Source organism: Pestalotiopsis fici (genome assembly GCF_000516985.1).
Source record: "Pestalotiopsis fici W106-1 unplaced genomic scaffold PFICI_Scf_5, whole genome shotgun sequence".
NCBI classification, from domain to species: domain Eukaryota; kingdom Fungi; phylum Ascomycota; class Sordariomycetes; order Amphisphaeriales; family Sporocadaceae; genus Pestalotiopsis; species Pestalotiopsis fici.
In genome coordinates, this window is record NW_006917095.1 from 356712 (window position 1) to 382652 (window position 25941).

A 25941-nucleotide genomic window follows, 5' to 3' on the forward strand; every position below is an offset into this window, starting at 1 on the left:
GCATGACCAGGGGCAGGCCTGTAACACATCACTGGCTGACAACCGACCAAAAGAAACACCAATCCAGTAGACACATTAGTATACTTGTAATAAAAAAATTGATAACCATGACCACTGAAGTAGTAGTTATCACAATATGTAATCAAGACATAACTTCCTCTAAATATAGGCAGATTCCATTGACATGCGCCTACGCCGATTCACGCTTTCTACTTGCGCTTTGCTATCCGCTTCATGGCTCTCATCTCCTTCTTCATCCTAGGGTCAACAATCTTGTACCTGCCCTTGACACCCTTGGGACGACCCTTGACACCCCTATTGATGCCCTTGGCCACGACCACCTTGACTTGTTCCTTGGGTTTCTTGCGGCCGGCCTTGGCAATCAGTTTGGCAATGCTCTCTGCCTTTTCCTTCTCTGTCATGCCCTCTTCGTTGGCAAGGAGGTCACTCTTCTTCTTCAACTTCTCCAGACGCTGAGCAGTCTTGAACTTCTTACGTGCCTGTGCCTCGCGAACCTTTTTGATGGGTCGGGCATTGTAAGCACGAAGCTTTTCCTTGATAGCTGCCGCTGCGGCTTTCGTAATAGGCTTGTGCGGTCTGTCATGCTTGCCTTCGTCCTCGACAAACCACTCAGGCAGTGCATCCCTGTCCCTGAGCGCGTATTTATTCCAGTTTTCGTCTTCGATATCATGTTTCGTTGCTTGACCAGTTGCGAGTCTGTGAGCTAGTGTCATGGCCTCGGCCGTTATGATATCAATATTGAGACGTCCGTCCGGAAGTCGCTTGTCTTGATCTTCCCAGTCGTCTTCCTTCTCCTTGTTCTTGACAACTTCGAAGCCGGCATCCTCATCCTCCTTGTCCTCTTCATCTTCAGAATCAGAGTCGGGCTCAATGATTTTTTGCTTTGTTTTCTTGTCCTTCTTCGCCGGTTGTGCGGGCTTGGCTTCCGGTTTGCTCTTGACAACAGCATTCGACATCTCCACATCAGAGTTCTCCTCAGCCTCGACTTCTTCGTCATCGAGAATACCTGGGATATCCTTGAAGATGTCTTGGTTGAAGAAACTCTTCGCCCGTTTCGACAAGGCGCCTTCTTCTGTTGGTACGTTGTCGAGATCTGTGACCAACTTCTTGGCAGATGTGGAATCTTCATCGTCTGAATCATCGCTGCTATCTTGGTCGAACTCGACGTCATCATCGCTAGAGGCATTTTCGTCTCCAGAGACACCTTCCCATTCGCCATCTTCACCCTCTTGCCTTGCCTTCTTTGCGCGGTACTTTGCATCGGCTGCTGACTTGCGCTCTCTGTATTGCTCGTACATGCCATCAAGTTCGCGCTCCAAACGGTCTTCTTCCTCATCAGACTCGTCGTCGGTCTCTCCAGACGATCCGAGTCCGCTGTCACGATCCTTCCTGGCGTCGGCGTCGGTAACAATAGCCATTTTTCCCTTTGTGACCTTGTTGATGGCGTTGTTCTTGTCGATTGGCTTGAGAGCGAACATGGCATCTGCACCGCGGGGACCAGCGTCTTCCATTCCGATGTCCATGGGAGCCATCATGTTGAGCTGCATTCGGACAATCTCCTTTTGCTTCTTCTCGTTCTCTTTTCTCTTCTCGCGCTTCTTCTTGGCATTGTCCTTGTCTTTCAAGGCCTGCAGCTCTTCTTGAATCTTGAGCTCCTCGTCCATGTCTTCAACCTCGGCACTCTCCTCAGCTTCTTGGGCCAAGTCTTTCTGTGCCTCGGTCTTCTTTGTTGGAAATCCGAACTTTTCACGAACTTTGAGTCTCCATCGCAGCAGCATCTTGAATTCTTTCCGTCCGAGAACTTTCAGATCTGCGCAGCATATCCGAATTTCATCTGTTGTCTCTGGCATCTTGTCGAGGGCAGCCAGGGCAATATCCCCATTGGCGGCCTGGCTAAAGGTCAACTTGTTGTATGAACCGAGGATCGCAATAGGATCAATCGTCTGAATGAACTCGGAGGCAGGAACTTCCTTGTATTGTGTCCAATCGCCCTCCTCGTAACCACCTCTCTTTCTCTTCTTGACTTCAGGGTTGTAGACCTTGGCTTCGTTGTTGGGAGCAGGCTCGGCCAGTTCGGCGAAGACAGTCTTGGGGTCCAGAAATCTAGGATCAATCTTCTTAGGTGCCTTGAAACCACGGCAGACGACGAAAATTTCGGCAGAGACATTACGCGAGGACGGCGGCTTGGTCGCTTCGACTTTGGTGAAGAGCTGGTTGAATACCCAAAGCAGGGAGTTGTAATCCTTGGATCTGAAGACCTTTGTCACAAATGTACCACCCTCAATCAGGAACTCGGTCGCAAGCTTCATCGATTGAAGTGCAAGCTCTGCCTGGTTGAAGGAATCTTGCACCCAGGCGGTACCAACATTGGGTGCACCATCGTGAAGCACTGTATCGGCCTTCCAAGTCTTGAGGTGCTGTCGAATCGTGGCACGGCACTTGTCTGTGGTGATATCGGACTGGAAGGTAATGACACCGGGGATTGGCTTGATGGGTGACAAATCGACACCGACGATGAGACTGTTGACGGGCATGGCCTCGGCGGCAACTTGACACCATGATCCGGGGGCAGCGCAAAGATCCAGCAGAACCTTGCTCTTCTCGAGGAAGCCATACTTCTTGTTCAACTGAACGAGCTTGAAAGCGGCACGGGCTCGGTAGCCCTTTTCCTTGGCAAGTTTGTACCACTTGTCCAAACGGCCCTTTCCCGTCTTCTTTTGGAAACCCATCTTGACGGAGAGGCCAGAGTCGTGAAACTGAGGCTCGTGGGTTGAAGGTCGCAGAAGAAAGAGATGCAAATGCGAGAGGGCGGGATCGAGTCTCCAAGTAGTGGCAGGACCCTCCCCAGAAATCTTTCAAAAATTCTACCTATTGTTTTCTTATCGCGGTCCTGGATAAGAGAATTTAGGCGGGTCCCTCCCCAAAAAAAAAAAAAAAAAAGTTCGCCGCCAAGAGTGTGTTGCAGCAGAGTCAACAAGCACCCAAAAAAAGCACAGACGCTTGAGGAATGCCCCCACCTCTAGCTCGTCTAAAAGACTTGAAGTTCGCGGTTGAGACCCACAAAAGTCCTCTGCGGGCGTCACCAGGTCGTGTAATAGGCAAAGTGCTAACATCGCGTCTTGCCAGGGGACCGCGTTCGCGGCGAACCACTTAAAACCACTGGCAAGACTGGGACCCGAGACGTCTCTGTTCCCCCGCCACCAACGAAGGATTGCAAATTGACGACGTCTTTTTTGTGGTTTCTTCCTCTTCGTCATTGAACATGGTCAATTGCATATCATAGCACCCTCATCGGCCTGATTGTAAGTTCTGTCCTTGCGGCCGGCCATTGTATAAATACAGCATCCTGTCGGACCGAACCTATCCCCAGAGTAGACACCTGGGCAGAGCACAGGGCTCACGGAAACCATGACGCCCACGTCACCCATTCGAAGAGACACAAGACTACTCTCACCACCAAGACACAACAATGGCAAGGAGCGAAGGAACCCCTCCATCACTCCTAGGAAATTTCGACGATTTTTCACCCCACGGACTAGAGTCTCGTCACATCTGGCCTCTGGTCATATAAGTCCAGCCCGGAGAGCTCTCAGAGACCTGGCGGCTCCAACGCTCAACAACCGTCTACAGACACCGGCACCATCCAGTCCACTCAAACCCTCTTCCGAATATGGCCAAGACGACCAGGACGAAAATGCCATTGAGGACGACACAAGGGCCAAGCGTAGAAAGTTGCAGCACACGCCAGAATCGTCACCGTTTCAACCGCACCATCTCGAGCCACTTCTCCCTCTTGCGTCCGAGAAGTCGTCAGTCTTGCTCAGTCCCATCCAATCGATTCACTCCAGCCAAACCACCCTCCCGGACTTGGATGAAAGCGATTGTGAAAATCTTGACGAGGAACCCGTCAGGCGGTTGGCCCCCATACCAAGCAGGGGCTTTGCCGGCCAGCTTCTTCAGCGAGAATTGGGCGGTAGACCGTGCGCCGGTAGATCATACATGTCCTATCCTGCCTCGGACTGGAAAACAGAAACCGCCGACTTCTACAGTCGGCCAGCAAATGTTCATAATTGCACTAGCCACGATGGTCCGGGCCGCTGCATACCCTTCTGTACGGCAACTTGCAATAGTAAGTCCCCACGTGACGATATCTTGACTTTTGCCCCAAACTTACGCCTCGTGCAGCCAACAGCCTCGTGGCAGTAGGTGATGAAGAGGGCCGAGTGAGACTGCTCGACTCGTCAGGCGATGCTTCGCAGCCATTCAGTAACATTCATGTCTCGTTTCCGGCTCACAGTAACGCCATTATCGATCTTGCCTTTTCAAACGACGACTATCTGCTAGCAACTGCTTCTGGAGACCAGACAGGACGTGTCATAGATATGATAACTCAAAAACCAATTGCCATTCTCCAACATCACACTGCTTCCTTGAAGCAGGTACGATTCCAACCCGGAACCTCCAATGGATCAGTCCTGGCCACCTCTTCTCGAGATGGCAGTGTTCAGATCTGGGATCTTCGGTGCAAAGGCCCCGTGTCGGAGATATCCTCGGATGACGGACTCAGTACTGGCCTTAGATATGTCCGCAGCACAGCACCGAAACAGGGATGCGCAGTCAACAGTATTTATGACGCACATGCTCGGACAGCCAGACAAGTCAAGCAAGCAACTGCTGGCCCTGGAGATACACCCTCACGTGGAGAGCTGCCAGGACGGATAGGTGACGTCTCCGTGACAGCGCTGCAGTTCCTTCCAGAAGGTCGTGAACACTTGCTCCTTACGGCTTGCGAAGCTGATGCGTGCATCAAGTTGTGGGATATCCGGTCCACTTCCAATAGACACAAAACCTCGACCCCAATCTCCGCAACTGCTCCGCCTACTTCGCATTCATACTGGCGCCCTTTCGGCATTCCATCGCTCGCCCTCAATACGGACGCTTCACGTCTCTATGCTCTGTGCAAAGACAATACTGTATATGCCTACTCGATGGCACATCTGATGCTGGGTCACGCACCAGAACTCAGCAGTCGCGAGCCGGCAAGGCGCCGTCACGGCAACGTCACCCACAACGGTCTCGGTCCACTATATGGTTTCCGACACCCATCACTTCATGCTACTTCTTTCTACGTCAAGTGCGCTGTTCGCCCAGCAAAAGATGGGCACAGCGAACTTTTAGCCGTCGGAAGTTCCGACGCCTGCGCAGTAGTTTTCCCAACCGAAGAGCGCTACTTCCGAGACGATCTCTCGGGTGCCATGTCCTCTCTTTCTTTGGACCAGTCCACCATTGCCACTTCGACGCTTCCTCCTTCTGCTTTCACGCGCTCTCATAGACCATTGCTGGGACCGCCTTTGTTTCAGCGTACTGCTAGCTCCTCGAGACTCGCCGCCATGCGCGAAAAGGAAGATATTCCCATGCATAGGAATGGCACGCCGCTTGTCCGTGGCCATGACCGCGAAGTCGGAGCATTGGCTTGGACTGACAAGGGCAAGCTGATCACCGTGGGCGACGATTACCTTATCCGGTGCTGGAGTGAGGATCGGGAGCAAGCCAAAGACCTGAGAACAGGTGGCGAGACAGAAGGCCGGCGATGGGGTTGTGGCTGGGCCAACGTTGGTGAGGATTGGGAAGGCGATGCCGAAGACGATGATGATGAATAACGAAACATCTCACGAACAGACGAACGAGCTGAATGCTCAAGGAGCTCTCTCCATGGCTTCTTTGGATTATATACATGTATTCTTTGCCCCGGGTATGGGCTTGGAGCGAAGGGCGAGGCAAGGGGAAAAGGTCGTGTTTTGTGGTTTTGCATTTGGCTTGGCAGCATTGGCTTTGTTTTTGCCTTGATACCCATAGAGCATTCTGTAGCTCTCCTTGGTCTATATTTGCATAAATATACATGACGCAACATTGCATGGTTTAGGGCCTGGAGTAAATTGGTACCTACACTGCAAGGGTGAAGCAAGTTTTAGGCATGTTGGATATTTGGCGATGCTCTGGGTATTTCTCGATAGCATAATCACAGCATTGAACGTGAACAAGATTGTTTCATCATTTCTACCGTAACCTAAATGAATACACAATTCTGCGCCTTAGCAGTATCTTGGATTCCACCATCTCACTTACGGAATATACCCTGACATGTATTACGTTTCTCAATTTTCATTGAGACACGACACTACCGCAACACATTAGGCTCACGGTATCAGAGTGCAAGGGACATGAGAAGGCAGCCAGACTAGGGGAACATGCTCTTATTGTATATCAATTGTAATCTATCAAAACGGAAGGGTATCGTGTACGCAATGCAAAACGCCAACTCATGCTCAAATGCCATCTACCTCTCCAATCTCTCATCATGGGCCGTCCGAGCCACTTTCGCTGCGCCGTGTGAACGTCAGATGCCTATTGTCATCGCTAATCTCTCCATGCCAGCATGCAGCCAGCACGTCCGCATCGTCATCGTCCTCATCGGCTGGCCTAGACTCGTCTTTAATCTCACCGTCCTCGTCCACTGTCTGCTGCTTCTCGAGCCACTTTGCCCAAGCTCGTCTGTCCTTTGCAACTGCAACGCCTATTGGTACAGTCAGTTTCCAAAGACTCAACAAAGGATATCAAATAAGCGTGACGGAAAACTGGATAGAGAACGAGAGGTATGTGAGGATCTACTCACTGTCCCTCGCTCTCAACCCTAGCAACCTGCTCATTCGCCACATGATACCCTCGTCGCTATCTTGTTCCTGATCCTGAGGGCCTGTGCTACAGACTCCATCGAGCTCGCCCACGATCTCAACCATGAACTCAAAGATCCGCTGCGCCTCCATTACGACATCTTCTCGCTCATCTTGGGTTAGGAGAGACTCGGACTCGGCCAGGCGCTTCTTGAACGCCAGCTTGATCTCGTCACCCTCATTAGGCGCATCAAACGTGAAGAAATTCAGCGGTAGGCCATCCTGCTTGGGAGGTGCCGTTGCCATGGTGTTGGCGGTCCAAAAGCCTGGGTCAATCTTGGACAAAGACGCCTTCATAAAACGTCCGCCACTGAAGAGCGCCATGTAGAGAACCCATGCATATGCCAAGAGTACCTGGGGACGTTCTTGCACAGAGCGGCGGATGTGCTCGACGAAGGCAGACAGAAATGGAGATTCCGCGGCTGATGTGAGCTGTTCATCAAGTAGCTCGGGTGACCATCCAGTCATGAAAGCAATGTCTTTCTTCAATGACGCAACTCTTTCCAAGTCGTTCGTGTGCAAATGTTGCAAAAGTGACTGTATCCTGGTGCAGACAACAGGTTGATGGGGCTCATCAAGCGAGTCTGAGGTATGATGAATAGCCGAGGATGGCTTGCAAGCCTCACAAGAGTGGCCATCCTTGGTGGAGTCATTTTCCGTCGAGCTGGGTAGTTCAAGTATCGACTTCCATAGGGATTCAAAGGTGCCGTATATGGGTGTGATGTGAAGGAGTCCAGAGACATAATTTGAAGGGTCTTTAACCTGCGGAGGAATAGCCAATGGAAGACGGGCGATGATGAGTTTGTTCAGTCGAGCATGAATGGATCTGGTAGCAACATTGATCGAATCCCCCAAGGAGCGGTCCGTTTCCTCCATCTTGAGAGGCATTGTTCTAGCAACCAAAGGCATGAAGGCGGGTATCTCGGTGAAGACCGTGGGCGTTTTGTAGGAAAGTCGATAAGAGTGATGGAGAGGGTGGGATCCAAGGGCCGATGGAAGGACGAAATTATAGGGAATTCCGTACTTGCTATCCAGTCATGAAGCGGTGAATGCGAAATTGCAAAAGACTTGGTATTGCCAAAGGAGTGTGTATGAGGTGGAGGGGTGATATGGTCGTCTGCAGCCGGTGAAGATGCAATGCAGCGCATGCACAATGAATGGACTTGTAGTTGTTGTTCAGTGCAGTTTTCGCAATCTCCCAAGACTCAATCAATGCAGCTCCTGCAACCCCGTGGTCACCTAATAGCGCCTTCCCGGGGTTGGTGGATTGCAAAGGTCGAGATATGAGAGTATAGAATAACTGGAGCAGGAGCAGAGTGGACCGCTGGAGCACAAGAGTCGTGTAGTATGTCGTCAGAGACAGGGATGATCGGCGCCGAAATTTTGAGAAACCGCTTCTTTGCAAGCTTGAAGCAGAAGAAGAAGTTAAAAAAGCAACTGAACTCGGCCAGTAAAAGAGACAGCCTCGTGAGATATGTCAGAAATGATGTCGTCGGGGCCCTCTTTCAAGCAAACAGTCGAGCTGCAACCGGGATGTCGTGCAGCAATATAAATGTATGTATATGTCGTAGGTAGTTGTACGTGGCATGCAGGTGACAAAACGTTGCTGCTGAGAAGCGACCAGTCACAAGTGAACAATGACCTTCGGATACCTCCCGGCGCACCTCGCAGTCGTGTAACACGGGGGTAGTTTTGGTGTTGTGCATATAACCAAGGAGGAAGAGAAACTGGGAAGACTCGAATACAAAAAAGAAAACCTCCGAGCGGGTTGAATGGTACTACCCAAAATGTATGGAGATAACAGAACAAGGGTCTTTTCCAAGAGTCATGGACAATTGATGAGAATGGGGCCGTCTGCTAGACTCGCTGGACCACACCCATCGGACTGGGTCGGCGGAGGCCCTGTGGTGGCTCCGACAGATGGTAGCGCAGAGCAAGCTGGAACCGTCGAGCCTCGAGTGTACAGGGCTTGACACGCCTAGACACGCTATCACCAAGCTTTAGGGTCTAAGGTTCTAGAACCCGTCAAGGCGGCTGAGGAGAGGTTTCCGGGCGCTTGGGACGAATCCAAGCTTTGATCGATCCTCACCAGCAAGCACGATCCGTGAGGACGTTGTGGGTTCCGTGATCAGCGCCGGGTGCTGGTATTCTTTGTTTTGTGCTCCTTTGGTTGGCGGATTGGGAGGGGGTAGCAATTGATTGCCTGCTGCATGTAGTATGCCGCGACTGTTGGCAGAGATGGATTACTGATCGCGGCCCCATCACCTGTTTAAATGGCTCCTCTTTGATTTCCCGCGATATCCTTTATTGCGCCTCTGTGAATCCGAGGGCAAGAAAAAGGCGATGTAGTGGAATGAGGAAGAGCTGATTGTGCGACTGGCGCTATAAAATGATGTGCTGCAGCCAGGCGACTCGGACAAAAAAGGGATAGAGTATACACAGGCAGAGAAATGTTTAACGGCCCACGAAAAAGTCATAGGTAAGCAGCTTATTAGTAGCTACTCGTACGAGTTGCTCGCATCGAAATCAAAATCCCATAATTGCCACAATCGAATTCTGTGCTGAGCGGGAGCGGGGCATGGTTTTCTCTTTCGGCCCACGGGGTCCCTGAAAATCCCCCGGCTTAAGCTCTATTAAGGTTTGATCGAGCAGGAATAAAGACAGCACGTGAGCCAATACTTTCGTCTCAGAGTCCATCAACTCCAACGCTGGCAAATTGTTGGCAACATGTGAATAATACAGATGGAATCAAACAAAATCGTATCAATCTATGTCAACAAGAAATATTAAAGTGATTAAGTAGACTGAAGAAAGAAAATATTACAACGACGCTTCCAGCATATTCGGGGCCCATTGAATGAGGCCTCGCACATCTCGGATATTGAGCTCCACTGCTACCACTGTCACCGCGGCCAGACCCGGACTTTACAAGGCCCCGTAGTCCGCTATTAACCCCTGTATCCTAGAAGGCCACGGGCTCGACGCTACTCCAATTGGTCCAGCACTGCCAGGAATGTACTCGACATTCCTTATTCCTCCATCCCTCCTCTACGCGAGCATGTATACTCAATCAAATGACAATCTCAGTGATGCGTATTCCGAGCCGCGTTCACGTCGTTTTCCAAAAAGATCTCAATCTTGTTGTTCATCTTGTGGCTAATCTCCTGGCAGCAAGCACAAGCTAGCACAATTTATGAATCAGCCGTCGAAACCAACATGAATCGTTCAAGAAATATGGAATGGCGGGTTGATATTGTGCTTACCAATAATTCCAACAATACCAAAAGCGAGTGATGAGAGTGCCGTCGTTCTCAGACCTACAACGTAACTCTGCTGTAATGCCGTACTGGCGGCTGCAATGATGCTGTCGGTTATACCTGGTACTTCCGCCAGCGCAGAAGCTCCGAGGGATAATGCTGTTATCAACTGCGAGACGGACGACTCTGGCAGTCCAGCCCCTGTCGCAGCAGCAGGAATGAGCCGCGCAGCCTCGGCTGTTTGTGTGTTTGTAAGGATCGTGGTATAGACCGAGAGTGCTACAGCACCTCCTGCAAACCTGGCCACTCCGCTACACGACTAGTATAAGCTTCTGGTGTTGTATCTAAGAGGTGATAGCCGAGACTTACGCGAGACCCCCTGAAATTCCCAGCTCTTCCTGCTTGGTTCCAAATTGTATAAACGTAATTGAGAGATATTGAGCGAATCCAAAGCCGACTTCGGCAAGAAAGACGAAAGCAATCATCATGCCAAATCGATCAGGTCTTCCCAAAGCCAGAAGAGTACCAAAGACCACCATCAATGTGACAGCCGCTGTATAAGTCCAACGGTAGTGGCCAATCTTGCTGCCAAGCGTGACAAGCAAGAGCACTCCAAGAAGGAAGCCCAGATTCTGAGGCAGTGTGAGCACCATGGCATACCTCCAGCCCGTCGTGCTGTCGGTGAAGAAGACGAATATCATAGTTGGATATATGATATTAATCGAATAGTAGAACATGGTGACGACAAATCCGGCGATGAAGGGCGCCGTCAACTCACGCCCGCCTCCCTTGGTGAAGACGTGCTGGGGGGTCAGTGGTTGCTTCAGCGGCATGAAAGTCTCGTATAGCGCAAAGATGGCCAAAAGAATAAACCCGGCGATGAGAGTACCCAGGACACGAGGGTCGCTAGAGGGCAAAGTTGTCGTGTAGATGATACCAGTCAGGATGAGAACAGTTGACATGATAAAGAGGATCGCACCCCCATAGTCCAGTTCACGAATAGCTTGTTTAAAAGGCAGCCCTCGAGGATGAGCAGGCGGGTAGTAGTAAAAGAACAAGCCTGTAAACGAAATGACGACGAGTATGGCAGGGACATAGAAGAGCCATCGCCACTGGTAAGACGGTCAGTCGAACGAACTGATGAACTTGCAAAGAGAGATCAACTTACGCCACTATAACTCAATTCGATGGCCGATCTGCCAGCTATGGGGCCGACGATCACGTCAAAGACCACACCTGCATCAGCGAGGGTCACTGCCACCGGCCTCCACTTGTTTGGTAGCAGTTCAGGGACGGCAAAGGCGGCAAGCTGTGCATTACCCGCGCCAAAGCCAATGATGGCCATGGCAGCTATCATTTGCGTAGGGTTCTGGGCGCGGCCGCCTAGAATAAATCCAATGAACAAGAGTACGTTGCCGAATATGATGAACCATCGTCGTCCAAAGAGATCGCTATTCGCTACATGGGGAATGTGTAAGCTGGTGATCCCATAGAGATATGTGAGTAACATGTCTCATTACTCACCTCCGCACACCATGAACGCAATCGTAATGGTCAAGGTGTAGATTGGTAGAAAGAATGCCTGAGCACTAACGTCCCCAAGTTGGGTTGCCACTTGCGCTACACATGCCGATAACGTTGGAATTATCCAAAAGGATATACCATAGGAGAATGAGAGAATAGCCACAACGATCCAAGTCTTGAAGGTAACATTGTACTCCTCGTCACTCTGGGGGATGTAATTTGTCTGCTTTGGTCCCTTTTCAGAGTCAGACAAGCTTCCAGCCTGGTTTCCGGACTTCTCGATCTCAGGTTGCTTGTCCTCCATGTTGATAATTGGATTGTACAGAAAGTGTGAGGGAGTCAGACACTGTTTTTCGAGGTCTTCCAGGATACAAGTCTCTTTTTATTGTAAACCCGGAAAATTAAACCCAGTGAGCCACATTTTCGATAGCAAACAAATATTTTGGCATACTCCAATGGTCGATCTTTTGACTGCCGTCTTACACTGGCAACAGATCATCATATCATTCAAGGGCCTTTTTACATGATTGGCCGCAGAAGTCATGCCCACAATGCATATTTTGATTTAGTAGGGGGGATACTCTGACAAGTTGCGGGGTCATACATCTCAACACTCGCCAAGCATACATATTTCGAATGCCAAATCACCAAGAGTTCCACCCGTGAGCATATTGTACCTTGTAGATTGCTCCATCTGTACTGCAAGAAAACACAAAGGCAGGCAAAGAAGCATGGTCATAATCCATGCCATCAATTATTAGAGATAATTCGGTTTGTGTGATTAACACATCATGAGTTCATTGAAAGATGAAATCAGTGTAGTGGCCAGAACAAATTCGTAAATTTGAAATATATCCCTTACTCGGTCAGCATGTTTGCTAGAGTAGCTTGGTCTAGCTAGAACTATTGACCCTGGTTTGACGATGTTTGCGTGACCCGACATGCAGGCCTCTGCATCGAGGCGACAATCTCTTCTGTTTTTGATTCACTGCCGGCATGCCCTTCTTCCTCACAAGGGGTAGGAAATTGCGAGTTGCTTACCAAACACAGAGGTGGACGAGCATATGCAGCGTGTCGGCATGCATAAGAAAAGAAACGGCACTCGCAGGCATGATATGATAGTCTGCAACGTGAATACTGTGGCTCGGACCGAGATGAGGGTCCAACATCCTCTTGGATACATACTGACGAGCTTCTTTATTCTACTGCAGGTTGGTCTGCATAGCTGGAGTGACATGGACAATCTTCATCATTCTCAGATGATGATGATGCATTTAATCAATTTTAGAACGTCAGTTCTAGCGGATGATCAACTTGACTGCACATTTTTAACACTGCACTATAACGTGTCACGTATCTCTTGCCGGTAGTGATGACATGCGGAAGCTATGTAGAGATGTAGGAATATTGGTGTAACCCTATAGTGCTCTCCTCTATGGAATACAAAATGCCAATATTATAGGCTGCACTAACCAGTTGATTTTCGAATCAAAGACGCATATTTCAAAACGAGAATTTTTCCCAGTCACTCACGACACGATAAATCAATTTATATTACCGAGATTACTTTTGCATTGACGCCGCTATGGCCTCATAAATCAATGTTTGCTTCAGAGATGTTGCTGCAGGGAAGTTGACCCAGTTCCAGGCAGTATGCAATGGCCTCGACCCTGGCAGACAATTCATCACGCAGAATTTTGAGACAGTGCAAGTGCAGTACAGTTTTAGTGGGGTGCACTTTGTATGCAGTAGAGAGTACGTACCGATTAGGCGTTGATTGCACTTAACCCCACCAACCAAAAGCGGTGAGCTCACTGTATCTGCCAACCCCTGCTCAGATTGGCAGAAAAAGTTCTGGTAGTCCAAAATTTTGGAATCGCAGAAGCTAGAGATTGTCACCCGCCAGCACAATCAACACCTTTGCTCGCACAAGTCGCACAACCGCAAACATGGTCAACAAAGGCAAGCTCAAGATGGCCCTCGCGGCCGAGAAGGGTGTCGACTTCCAGAAGTTGCACCAGAAAAAGGCCGCCAAAGCCGCCTCCAAGAAGAAGGGCCCCCAGAGCGAGCCGGAAAGCGACGACCACGACGAGGAGGAGGACGATGACGAGAGCGGAAGCGAAGACGAAGACGATGAAGTCGGTCAATCGATGCCATTGAACGACGAATCGGATAGCGACTCCGAGGTTGAGATGGAAGAGAAGATTGAGCGCAAGCCAAAGCCTATCCTCAAGATTGCAAATGCAAAGCCGTCAAAGCCCGGAGCCCCAAAGGACGACGACGAAGATGAGGAGGAAGAGGACGAAGAAGACATCCCCATGTCTGATTTGGAGGACCTTCCTGAGGACGAGAAGGAGGATCTCATCCCCCACACTCGCCTTACCATCAACAACACATCCGCTCTTCTGGCTTCGTGGAAGCGCATTGCCATACCCACAGACAAGTCGGTTCCGTTTGCCACGCACCAGTGCGTCATTAGCACCGAGACTACCGCCGACGGCATTGAGGATGTCCAGGACGATTTGAAGCGCGAGCTGGCTTTCTACAAGCAATCGCTGGAGGCTGCCAAGCAGGCGCGGAGCCTTCTCAAGGCCGAAAATGTTCCTTTCAGCCGCCCCAACGACTACTTTGCTGAGATGGTCAAAGACGATGGTCACATGGAGAAGGTCAAGGCTAAGCTATTGGAGGAGGCATCTGCCAAGAAGGCCTCGGCTGAGGCTCGCAAGCTGAGAGACCTCAAGAAGTTTGGCAAGCAGGTGCAGAATGCCAAACTTCAGGAGCGTCAAAAGGCTAAGCGCGATACTTTGGAGAAGATCAAGTCGTTGAAGAGGAGTACGTCCTAGTTCCCAACCTTTCCTGGATATTATTTGCATACTAACTTATTTGCAGAGCGTCAAGAATCTGGCGGAGATGTGGGCCAGAATGAGGCCGATTTGTTTGATGTTGGTGTTGACAATGAGCTCCAAAAGCACAGCAGCAGTCAGAAGCGTGGTGCTCGTGAGGGCGGACCTAACCTGAAGCGTCAGAAGAAGGACCAAAAATACGGCTTTGGTGGTAAGAAGAAGCACTCCAAGTCGGGAGATGCCATCAGCACTGGAGATATGAGCGGATTCAGTGCCAAGAGGATGAAGACGGGCACAAAGGGCAAGCCTATGAAGACTGCCAGGTTAGGGAAGGCAAGGAGAAATGCTGGCGCTCAGAAGCGATAAGGAAATAAAAAGTTGCAGGTAAAATAATCGGCATGCATTCTGGCGTTCATGGTTTCTGGGCAGACTGGGTTTGAGCACTTCATCAGGAGAGCTCTGTTCAAAATATACCAATTTTATGCAACCCACCTCGTTTCCCTGGCTGTATGATTAGGAATGAAATGGCTCATACTGAGTCGTGTGCACTTATATATGTTGGTTCATTGAACTTTGTCCATCCCGTGGCAGACTGCCACAAAGTAAATTACCGTGATACATGTACATGATGGGATTTAAAGACGGCAAGTCAAAGCCAAAACGATGATAGAATGTAAAGTCTGGATGGAGGCCTCTACACTACTATCTGCATATATCGAGATAGCGGGGTACAGTAACTAGGGTGCGGTGTATTACCCAGGTAACGAACTTGGCTCATCAGGCCCATGTCACAAGCCAATGTGACTGGCTACTGATTAGCTCCGTCGATGACGGCGGGCTGATAACATGACCGAATCCGCTAGAGGTACCTCGTGCTTTGGAGCTGCCTTTCCATAGTAGCGGCCTTTGCATCAACAACAACCCGCCAACTTCTTTTTTTTTTGTGTTCTTTCACTCGACGTTGCCCTCGTCGCCGTTGTCATTGCACAGTCGCTTATTGAAGGAGCAAACAACTTGCCTCTTTCCATCAATAAATCTGGTCCAAGAAATCGGACCAATTGATCGACACCGACTCCAGACACCGCGGCTTGCTTTGTCCAGGACTCACGGCTCCACAATCATGTCTTCGCGAAAGAAGGTCCTTTTGAAGGTATACATGTGCTGGGAATGTTTTTGGGTTTCCTCGGGCTGACTCTGAATCCCCCAATATAGGTCATCATCCTCGGCGACAGCGGTGTTGGCAAGACCAGTTTGATGAACCAATATGTATGTTCCCGCCGATAAATATTCACGAGACACGCCCCGACCGCCAAATAAGAACAACGCTCCTCAACAAACCAAGTACTGAACTGACGGCATTCTTGGCATAGGTCAACAAGAAGTTTAGCGCTAGCTACAAGGCCACGATCGGAGCCGATTTCCTTACAAGAGAGGTCCTGGTTGACGACCGACAAGTGACGATGCAGGTAGGCAACAAGCCCGCACAGATCAACCATGCCGGCACAAATACTGATACGGATCTAGCTTTGGGATACGGCAGGCCAGGAGCGCTTCCAGTCTTTGGGCGTTGCATTCTACAGAGGTGCAGACTGCTGTGTGTTGGTCTTTGATGTGAACAACTCCAAGAGTTTTGATGCTCTCGACAGCTGGAGAGACGAGTTCCTGATCCAGGCCTCGCCGCGGGATCCCGAAAACTTCCCTTTCGTAAGTAACATGAATAATGGGACTTTGCGCATCCTACTGATACCATGTCTAGGTTGTTCTTGGAAACAAGATCGATGTTGAGGAGAGCAAGAGAGTCGTAAGTCGATCGTGAACTATGTCTATTCTGCACGTTTCCTGACCATTGTCAGATCTCGAGTAAGAGAGCAGCAACATTCTGCCACTCCAAGGGCGACATTCCATACTTTGAGACCAGTGCAAAGGAAGCTATCAACGTCGAGCAGGCCTTTGAAGGCAAGTCATTCAATTGCTGGTCATTTGGAACCATCTTCTAACAGCGCGCTAGTTATCGCAAGAAATGCTCTCGCCCAAGAAGAGTCCGAGGAGTTTAGCGGTGACTTCCAGGACCCCATCAACATCCACATTGAGAATGACCGAGATGGATGCTCTTGCTAAGGGTCTTCTTCCCCACCGACGCCAAATTCGCCTTTGTCGTCTAGATCCACGGTGAAATGCGTTCATGAACAGATTTACTATGCATTTCCTTTGGAGTTCAGCTCACTATGGCATGCTTCGTGCACTCGAATTATCGGTCTGCGGTCTCAATCAATCAGTTTTCCGGCTTCCAGGCTCAGGTTTAGCGGTCTCCAGAGACGGTTGGTGGGTTAGCCAAAGGCATGTGCTATTTTTTCCTGCGTTTTGGGGGGTCTATAGATGAATGAGACTCTTGTTTTGTTTTCTGTTAAGCAAGGAAATATCGCGGTAGTTGATTGTTTGATAAAGACAAATCTGCATGAAGAACACGACTTTTCTGAACGTGAATGAATAAATGTATGTATTCTTAAAAACCGTCCGTATATGGTGGATTCCAAGCGGGATGTCATCTCCACGAGCCGTCTTTTTACCACCTACCATTCATGGGTGTGTGGCGCCAAGCGGCTCCCTTGGCGAAGCTGCAGCTACTGCAATGGCTCCAGGGGTCCCGTCACCAATGTGTCTCGGGGCATAGGGGGACATGCGATTGCAACTCTCATTGAAACATCTGTCTTTAGCAGTTTTCGTCACTCTTTTCTTGTATTCATATTCGTGGCATTTTGTCATTTCTTTTGACTTCTTCCAACAATTCCACACATTCTTACTAGTCGACATCTTGCACGCGACAGTCCGATTCATGTCGTCATATCCACCACGGTTAGACGGCACCTAAAGGCTGACACCGAATATTGCGACTACCCGTCCAACACGAGAGAGGGAGAGAGACAGAGTGCTGCGGTTGCAGCCCTCTTCAGCAAAGCTGCCAGTCATGGCGTCCACAGAGCCCTTTATGCCTGCCGAAGTCGAGCCAGAAGTCGAACGCGCGAGGAGGAGGTCTTTGGAACCGCAGGAGCTGCCCGTGGATGATATGTCTGCTTCGTTCATGTCACGGAGGAGCGCAGGTTCTGTCCCGGCTCGAAAAACCAACATTATGAACGTTGCGCGAAGGACTCTAGGTTTGACCTGTCTATTGGTCACAGTCTTTCTGTGGACAGCGTCGAATTTCCTTGCCAGTGTAAGTCTTGGGAGGACCTGGTAATTCTCCCCTCCTTGCTGGAGCGCATGCTGACGGGCGCCACGACAATAGTATATCTTCTCCGATCATACATACGACAAACCCTTTTTCGTCGTCTACATCAATACTTCCATGTTTGCTCTTTCGATGATACCCATTTCGCTTAGATATGTACACCAAAACGGGGGCCTGGGACAGGCGCAGGAGATGCTCAGACAGGCGTGGAAGGAAAAGTCCCTGCGGCCGCTGAGCGCTGAAAGATATAAGACGCAGGCCGACGAAAGCGACGAGGACGTGACGGCCGGCGAGCGACTCTTGGTGGACGACGAAGCTAGTCTGGAGGCGCTTGACCTGGCCTCGCCGCCTGCGCCAGAGAAACTGAGTCTGCGCGAGACGGCTTGGCTGAGCCTTGAATTCTGCATGCTGTGGTTCTTTGCCAACTACTTTGCCTCGGCCTGCTTGCAGTGTAAGTGCTCCGAACAAGTGGTGCTTCCAAACTATACGAGTTCTACGAGAAGAGCCTGAGCTCAACTCGTCTTGTGGTTATGTCCCTGGTTTTTTCCAAGGCATTTATGTACCGTGAACCGCAAGGCGGTTAGGCATACCATGACCTTGTATTACCAAACCAAAGACTAGTAGCTAACCTATCTTGACTCCCTAGATACAAGCGTTGGTAGCGTCACAATCCTTACATCGACCAGTAGCGTTTGGACGCTTGTCTTTTGCGCCTGGATGAAGGTCGATCCTTTTTCGGTCCGCAAGCTGATCGGTGTCATGGCCTCGCTCGCCGGCATCATCCTCATCTCCTCGGTAGACTTGTCGGGCAAGGATAATGACGACAACCGCGGCAACTTCCCGCACAAGACACAGCAGCAGATTGCCATTGGTGATTCCATGGCGCTCGTCAGTGCCATAGTCTACGGACTCTATGTCACGGTGATGAAGGTGCGGGTTGGCGATGAAGATCGGGTCAGCATGCCGCTGTTCTTTGGCTTGGTTGGGATCATCAACGTTTTGACTCTCTGGCCATTGTTTTTCATCTTGCATTTTACTGGCATTGAACCGGTAAGCTTCATCCCATCTGACTTGGTAGGGAAATCACTAACAAAAGACCTAGTTTGAGATGCCACCAACGGGAAAAGTTTGGGCAATCATTTTGCTCAACTCCATCTCGTCCTTCATCAGCGACATGTCATGGGCTTATGCCATGTTGCTAACTACACCGCTGATCGTCACAGTTGGTCTTTCTCTCACGATACCACTTTCTCTGATTGGTGAGATGATACAGTATCAGCAATTTTCTAGTTTCTTGTATTGGGTGGGTGCGGGTATCGTTCTGCTCTCTTTTCTCTTCATCAATCATGAGAGTCACGAGGACGATGATGCGAAGAAGCCGTCTGCTCTGGATTCGGACTCTCAACCGTTGCCCGCATAAAGAACACGCCAGATCCTGTAAGGACATTTTGAATATTGTTTTGTGCGGCACAAATATGCATCGAAACGGCGTTCTATGGTTTCTAGGTTCTGGATATACTTCTACATCTACATTAAATTTTGATCCTCTTAATATGAGAGCACATTTAGAACATAAAATAGTTACGAGAGCGCAACAATCAACTATGAACATAGCACGTGGTCTTTGAATATCAAATGATGAATATCACACACCAATGTCGAGCTTATAAGCCCTTCTTCTAGTGCATGTTTTCTTAGTAATTGGTGATTCGATGAAGACCTGAAGTATTCTTGGTAATATTATTTGTATTTTGTCTTGAGTCGTAAGCTTTTTATGTACATGATTCGTTTGCTCGTACGGCAGTCAGACAAGCCTGCTGCCCAGAATTAAGGGCACTAATCATTATACGTCTAGAAACGGGTGAATGGTAACCTGAGAGAATATTAGTCACCAGGCATTGCGGGACGAGCTCTATTCCTTTCATCAAAAAGAACTTACCACTTGCCCCGGAGGGTGATGTTGACCCAAGCCACACCATCCTGGTCCACCTCCTTCTCAACCTTTGACGAAAAGGCAATGGCGCTCATGATGCCGTCGCCAAACTTTTCATTCATGACGGCCTTGAAGGCGTAGCCATAGTTTTGCACAACCTCGTAGAGGCGGTAGATGAGCGGTTCGACGGGGGGCATGGGACCGGCGCGGCCGCGGTCCGGGAAGCCGCCCATGGACGCCTCGAGCTGCGCCTGCGGCACGCCCAGCAGGCCCGACAGCTTGGTGATGTCCTCGGGCGAGGCCTGGGCCTGCCCGTAAAAGAGGGCCGCCACGGCAACCTCGCCCCGCCCGAGCTCGGTGGCGATCTGCTCAAAGGTGAGCTTCTTGGTCGCCTTGGCGTCAAAGAGCGTCTTGGAGTAGGTCGGCAGTCTGTCGACGATTGTGGACTATTTTTGGTTTATTGTTAATTATCTGGTGATGATGGGAAGGGGATATTGGTTCATTTTCCCCCTCCTCTATAGCAGAGCCGATGCTCGGCGGGGTTTGAGGGACCAAAGGAAGAGTATATACATACGTCGAGGGTAGCGATCTTGGAGTTGTCAGCCATTTTGAGATAGTGTCTTTGAGTGACTCAAGGGGGTTTCCGGTTTGAGTTTCCTTCTTTTCTTTTTGGGATATGCAGGTTGAGGTTATTTTGGACAAGATTTCGCTCGATTTGGAACATTTATATACCAATTCACGATGCAGTCCCTCGGCAGCCAGGTCCCGTCCCCAACGTCATGCGCTTGTCAACCCCACATACTGCCCATTGAAGATGCGGAGATAGTGCGGAATCTCGGTGTCTACTTACCGCTTCTGTACGCCTTATGATTTCGTACGTAAAAGAAAAAAAAGTTCCGCTTCATTCTGGAACTCATGGTATCTCTTGGAATAAAGGAGAAATAATAAACCGCGTGGTATTATGTCAAGTGCTTGTTGCGCGGCTTTCTCGGTGCTGTTCAATTCGCTTACATAAGAGACATCCACTCGAGTATAGAAAAGATATAATCGTGTTGCCAGTGATAATAAAGAGGTGTATACTCTTGCTGTTATCTCCTCTTCTCAACACTTTTCATTCTTTTCTCTTTTCATTCAATTTAATTTTATATATGCTAGATGTGACAAATGTCAACAAGTTAGCTTAGTAAGATTTCGTGTATGCCACTACATAAAATGGTCGTGACATTGTTCTTACTTAAAGTAATGTGTAGCTTGTCAACCTTAAAATAACTCTAATGTCACAGCTCACACGGTTGTATTCTAAAATGGAAAGGTTAAATTCACAAGTTTCGTAGACTTGACAAACAAACTCTTCAAAACTTCGGGGCCATATTTGAAAGTCGATACCGTGAAAATCATCGTGGTCATATTCGTGTCATTCCAGATCAGTCCGTCTCTTCAACGTGTGTTGTATCACAGGAATACACCCAAGTGACTAATGACCCTAAAATTGGATTGTGCATAAATTCGAATCTCGAGGGAAGAAGATTCCACGCAGTTTCAATTTCCTTTCGGAAAGCAGCATCGGTATCTATGCCTTCGCTGTTATCGATGTGCTGGAAAATGGCTGGTTCCGTCAATCTACAATTAAGACGGCTAAGTTGAGAGCCGTGAGTCTCTTGTATGCCATGAACAATGATGTTGTTCTTATTCTTCGACCTCTACGTAGGTACTTACTCTGGCATATGATACTCATACCCCATTGACATTACTATTGATTAACACTAGGAACATGTGACAGTCCACATCTACTGTGCACTCGGTGTAGAAGTGTCTGAGAGCTACTCCTGAACTAAATCATGATCCTCCAATCGTATCGTTGAACAATCAAACAGTGATCGCAAAGGAGGTATTTCAAGAGAACACAAAACCATTCGGTTCACCCCAGTACAAGCAGGCTTGTAGGTAAGCTTACCATAGCCAAGCATCGTGACAACATCCTGCTCTACGTTTCTATTGGCCATACAAAGCTCAAAGAGCCCCGTAGCAACATGCATACCGAATGTATATCTCCTTCTGTAATGCGATTAAATGCTGGTATCAACCTAGCAATGCAGATAAAAAGTACGTTGCCCTATTATAGATAAGCGATCAATGCCTATTCGGTATATCAAAGATAAACATCGAGCTTATCCAGCACATCCTAGACCGTCGAGGGGAGACTGCTATACTATTTGCAAGGGAAAAAACACAGTCTCAAGCCACGTTGTACGCCTATGGCTCAAATGGTATTCACTGACCAAGATCAAGCTTCCAGCTTCACGCCACTCCGACAACCACAACTGCCAAAAATAGATGGATCACGACCACGCGTACGGATGAGCTGTCGCCCGTATGCAAGATACGGGCTACCGTGCTACTCGAGACGCTAATTGGTGGTGAGCTGCATCGATGGAATCTTTACTGGGCTATCCGCGCGCTCTAGAGCTCCATGGTGGGCATTGGTGGACAGCTATAGTCGTACGCACTCCGCCACCGACGGCGAATAGATCCGGACTTTACGGAACAGTAGTTTCCAAGCACGACGACAACGACGACTTTAGACGCCGAACTTGGTATGCTTGTGTGAACATGTCATAATTCCGTCGTAGGAGTCTTACTGCACGGTCCATTCGGCATCCAAATGCGCCGACATCTCGATGCGTTTCACAACACGATGGTGCAGCAGTGTCTCTCCATCTCTGGCCACATGTATTATTGCACGTGGTCGCACGACAACGCTACAGAAAAAAGAGCCAAGAGTGGAAAATCCATGACGTCGGGGGGGTTTTTCCCTATTTTTTTTTTTTCATGCGAAGAGATATTGCTGGCAATCATCTACCCAAAACATGATGAAATATTTTGACTATTTGAATGATTCTATTCTGGTAATATTGAGAGAAAGCAGATCACAATACTGGCAATCATATGCAATGGGGCTGTGCTGGAGTCGTTCGTGGGGTCTAGGACAGCATTCTATCCGGGGTTCGCGGTGCAGTACCGAACCGACACGCAAGCAGATACGAATTCTCAGTGAGCCGATCTGCGTGTCTGCGCGCACGCACAGGCGGCAATTGGGCTGCTCATCGTACACGTTAACAGTGGCCAGTCTCGCTCTCCTAGCAAGCCCAGTGGCTTTTAGGATATCATGATGTGCCTGTCATCCTGTGTGGTCTGCGGTCCTGTCGGTCTGTCTGGAATCTGGATCGTTGCGACGCTGCGCTGTGATCCGAGCTTGACAAAGTTTGGTGATTGACTGGTCGGTCCATTGTCTAGGAGCATCGGAGTCCACTATTGCCGAAGGGAACCGCACCGAACGGTACTTCTCGTATTTACAACGTCATACCAGTGAAGGGTTCTATTTTTTTTCTATGGCTTTTTTTTCCGCTTAGCTTAAAGGTTACAATTAACAAAGGCCAACTAAAAAAAGACGTTGTGGGTTTGATTTTTTTCAGGCACCGGCAGCTCGCAACTCGCTACGTACTAATTACTAGTAGTAGAGAGCAGAGGCCAACCGGTGGTCATGTTAAATCGTGATCTGGCGAGATAAGTTCGTGATGAACTCCTTTGGGAAATTTTCGCCAAGACCCTTTTTTTCTATCCGCGGAAGGCAAAAATTGGGCCAGACATGCAGCGTGGTGGGCAAGGACTGTTCGCCCCGGTGAGACCGCGGGCGCGCGCTTGTGTGCACAGTTTTGGGGGGGGATTGTACAAGAGGGCCCCCTCCATCCCCTTGTCCTCTTCCATCAGATCGCCGCCCATGCAGTTGTCCTAGCTCAAGATGCTCCGGAGTACTAGCAGGAAAAGGGCACAATTGGGGGGCAAAAAAGAGAGAGAGGAAAGGGTGGGAAAGACGATGCAATTGACAAAATGGGGGTCCGCGACTTGCATATCCCATACATACTGCAGATGCAGAAAAGCTGGTGCAACCTGATACTGATTTCAATTCTTGGAAAGTTGGCACTCAGGCGCAAGTAAGATCTCGAACCCTTGTGACGAATCATGACCAAGCACACATGGCACGAATGGTCAGTCATCCAATTGATGTTTGGCTTTTGACACCACCTGAGAAAAAAAGGGCCCCCGGGACTCTTTGGGCTTGCTAGGTAGGAAAGAAAGAGGTGTCAGGTCTCACTCCACGGTAGATCCACTAGGGGACTGGAGATAAACGAGAATAGAGCTGCCCCTGTCCTAGCTGAAAGCGCACTTTAGCAGCCCGTTTGGCAGCGCCGGTGAATTGGCTGCGGCGCCATCCATGACCCAACCCAACCCAGCACTTCCTTATTCAGCCAAGTCAGAAAACCCAGCAGCCTCAATCATCCTCGTCCGTACCTAGAGTACTGTTACTCTGTAGAAAGCCTCCAGCCTCCCAGCAAGCCGGACTGGCAAGGGTCAAGGTTCTTTCTCTGCTGCCTGTACTGACATACGAAATACTGTACCGGCCGTCTGTTCGCTTATTATTTTGCTCTCTGGGGGGGTTTTTTCTCCCTCTTTAATTCAACCCCTTGTGTTATATTCACAGACAAGCTTTTCCTTCTCTCTCCTGTCATATCTCTCTCGTCAGCACCCTGATCCCTTCCTCGCCCATTCCACTCTGTCATAGTCTGTCCATCTCGCGCCCCCTTATCCCGCCAGGCCAAGAGCTCGTGTCCGTTACATTAGTAGTAGAACCTCGGGATATCTACCTAGTCTCATCGAACACAAACGAGGATATCCACATTCTAGTACTACTACTGCTGCTACCGACTACTGGCCTGCGCCTGCTTCTCCGAGCCTCCTTCGCCGCACCGGAATAGTGTGCCGTGATAGCAAAGACTAGTGTATATTGGGCTTGTCCCCATTCGAGCTCGATCCACTTGAGGCTTCAAGGACCCTCCCACCATGATGCAATAAGAACAGCTCTTTGGCCCTCCTCTGAACTTTCTCACATCTTCGCTGCAGTAGCTCCTGCATTAGCATTGCGCACCCGTGGAGACAATAGTCTGAGACACTGTTTATATACTTCGCGTCCTTCTTGCTATCATACTCCAACCATGGCCGCGTATTCCCCCCTCCCAACAGACGAGAAGTCCCCAGCAGCGTTGTCGTCCAACTCGGAATCCTCTACTCGACGAAAGATGATACCAGCACGGCGGTTGGCATTCGGCCTTTTGGTCATGATGGTTGCAGCCTTTGGCCTGACCACAGCGTCCTTGACTGAAAGACAGCCTAGTAGTGGTGGTGATCAGGAGAGCAGCATGGTGCAATCGGATTCTGGATTCTCGAAGATGCTGAGCTCGGCATCACCGGATTGTATTCACCAGCTGCTTCACACTTACTTCCCGGACACCTTCAAGGATGGACATGACGACGACTCCCTTTCCTCATCACTAGGAGAGCTGGCAAAGCGTCAGAACAGCAGCTCGACCGCAAACTCTGGTGCCGCAACTGTCACCTCTTCGGGTGCTTCTACTACTGCTGCCACTTCGGATGACACCACTTCCGCCACCGTTGCAGAGGAGAGTACAACAACACCAACTGGAAAGACCACCACCACTACGGCTCAGGGAACCGTACAAGTCGAGACAACTACTGCTCAGGAGACGACTACCGCCAAGGAGACGACAACTGTCGAGACCACAGCTGATGGAACGACAGTGGAGGTCACCACCACCAACGAGCCGACTACTACAACTACATCCACGACCACGCCAACTGCTGCTGGGACGACTACACCGACTGGTACGTCTACTCAAATTACTTCTTCAACCACTTCAAGTCGTTCCAGTACAACGACATTACTTTCTTCATCTACCACTTCTTCTTCTATCGAGACCTCTTCTTCAAGTTCGTCTTCCACTTCTACGTCTTCCTCCACCTCTTCTCAAACTAGCTCTTCATCGACCTCAACATCCACTACTTCTACTACTTCTTCCACCACCACTTCCACAACCTCTAGCACCGCGGGTACGTTTCTGTGTTGAGCCTAGATGTAATGGCTCGCGGTGCATTTCATGCATTCCTGTGTCCTTGTCACATGATTTTTCCCTCCGTGAGGCAATATGTGAGACGATTCATTGCTAACAATTCATATAGGCACTACCTTGGTGACTACTCCATCGTCCAGCAAGACGACTGCCAAGGCCACCACTACTTCGTTCCACACTTCAACCTTCACTTCCACTTCTACCATGCCAAATGGTGCGGTCACTACCCTGACCTCTACCTATGTTGTGGACGCTGCGTCGTCGTCGACTGCGGCAGCTACGACAAGCGAGAGTGCTGGTCAACTGCAAACTGGATCTTATGCTCCGAATATGCAAATCCCCATCCTCGAGGTGGTCATTGCAGCTGCAATTGGCTTTGCTGGCTTCCTCGCATAAAATTCATATCACCACATTCGCAGACA

At 49.6% G+C, this 25941-nt stretch overlaps 9 protein-coding genes across 9 annotated transcripts; 5 read left to right on the forward strand and 4 right to left on the reverse strand.

Annotated features, from left to right (window-relative positions):
- Positions 1–209: 209 nt before the first annotated feature.
- PFICI_07426 (AdoMet-dependent rRNA methyltransferase SPB1) lies at positions 210–2750 on the reverse strand (the record flags this gene model as incomplete). The annotated part of the gene is made up of 1 exon (XM_007836007.1): positions 210–2750. One exon carries the CDS (start codon positions 2748–2750, stop codon positions 210–212), a length of 2541 nt encoding a protein of 846 aa, XP_007834198.1.
- Positions 2751–3429: 679 nt separating this feature from the next.
- On the forward strand, positions 3430–5681 carry PFICI_07427 (uncharacterized protein; the record flags this gene model as incomplete). The annotated part of the gene is made up of 2 exons (XM_007836008.1): positions 3430–4150; positions 4207–5681. 2 exons carry the CDS (start codon positions 3430–3432, stop codon positions 5679–5681), a joined length of 2196 nt encoding a protein of 731 aa, XP_007834199.1.
- Positions 5682–6377: 696 nt separating this feature from the next.
- On the reverse strand, positions 6378–7628 carry PFICI_07428 (uncharacterized protein; the record flags this gene model as incomplete). The annotated part of the gene is made up of 2 exons (XM_007836009.1): positions 6378–6595; positions 6695–7628. The coding sequence occupies 2 exons, from the start codon at positions 7626–7628 to the stop codon at positions 6378–6380; spliced, it is 1152 nt and encodes a 383-aa protein (XP_007834200.1).
- A 2207-nt stretch (positions 7629–9835) lies between these two features.
- PFICI_07429 (uncharacterized protein) lies at positions 9836–11837 on the reverse strand (the record flags this gene model as incomplete). The annotated part of the gene is made up of 5 exons (XM_007836010.1): positions 9836–9933; positions 10016–10320; positions 10379–11121; positions 11178–11467; positions 11534–11837. The coding sequence occupies 5 exons, from the start codon at positions 11835–11837 to the stop codon at positions 9836–9838; spliced, it is 1740 nt and encodes a 579-aa protein (XP_007834201.1).
- A 1645-nt stretch (positions 11838–13482) lies between these two features.
- PFICI_07430 (uncharacterized protein) lies at positions 13483–14742 on the forward strand (the record flags this gene model as incomplete). Its single annotated transcript, XM_007836011.1, has 2 exons — positions 13483–14365; positions 14423–14742. 2 exons carry the CDS (start codon positions 13483–13485, stop codon positions 14740–14742), a joined length of 1203 nt encoding a protein of 400 aa, XP_007834202.1.
- A 754-nt stretch (positions 14743–15496) lies between these two features.
- Positions 15497–16494, forward strand: PFICI_07431 (Ras-related protein Rab7; the record flags this gene model as incomplete). The annotated part of the gene is made up of 7 exons (XM_007836012.1): positions 15497–15526; positions 15589–15642; positions 15747–15842; positions 15901–16080; positions 16133–16177; positions 16230–16336; positions 16377–16494. The coding sequence occupies 7 exons, from the start codon at positions 15497–15499 to the stop codon at positions 16492–16494; spliced, it is 630 nt and encodes a 209-aa protein (XP_007834203.1).
- An 847-nt stretch (positions 16495–17341) lies between these two features.
- On the forward strand, positions 17342–19022 carry PFICI_07432 (uncharacterized protein; the record flags this gene model as incomplete). Its single annotated transcript, XM_007836013.1, has 4 exons — positions 17342–17587; positions 17660–18053; positions 18249–18652; positions 18705–19022. The coding sequence occupies 4 exons, from the start codon at positions 17342–17344 to the stop codon at positions 19020–19022; spliced, it is 1362 nt and encodes a 453-aa protein (XP_007834204.1).
- A 431-nt stretch (positions 19023–19453) lies between these two features.
- On the reverse strand, positions 19454–20142 carry PFICI_07433 (Cyanate hydratase; the record flags this gene model as incomplete). The annotated part of the gene is made up of 3 exons (XM_007836014.1): positions 19454–19475; positions 19542–19981; positions 20110–20142. The coding sequence occupies 3 exons, from the start codon at positions 20140–20142 to the stop codon at positions 19454–19456; spliced, it is 495 nt and encodes a 164-aa protein (XP_007834205.1).
- Positions 20143–24586: 4444 nt separating this feature from the next.
- PFICI_07434 (uncharacterized protein) lies at positions 24587–25915 on the forward strand (the record flags this gene model as incomplete). The annotated part of the gene is made up of 2 exons (XM_007836015.1): positions 24587–25499; positions 25629–25915. 2 exons carry the CDS (start codon positions 24587–24589, stop codon positions 25913–25915), a joined length of 1200 nt encoding a protein of 399 aa, XP_007834206.1.
- Between the last annotated feature and the right edge of the window lie 26 nt (positions 25916–25941).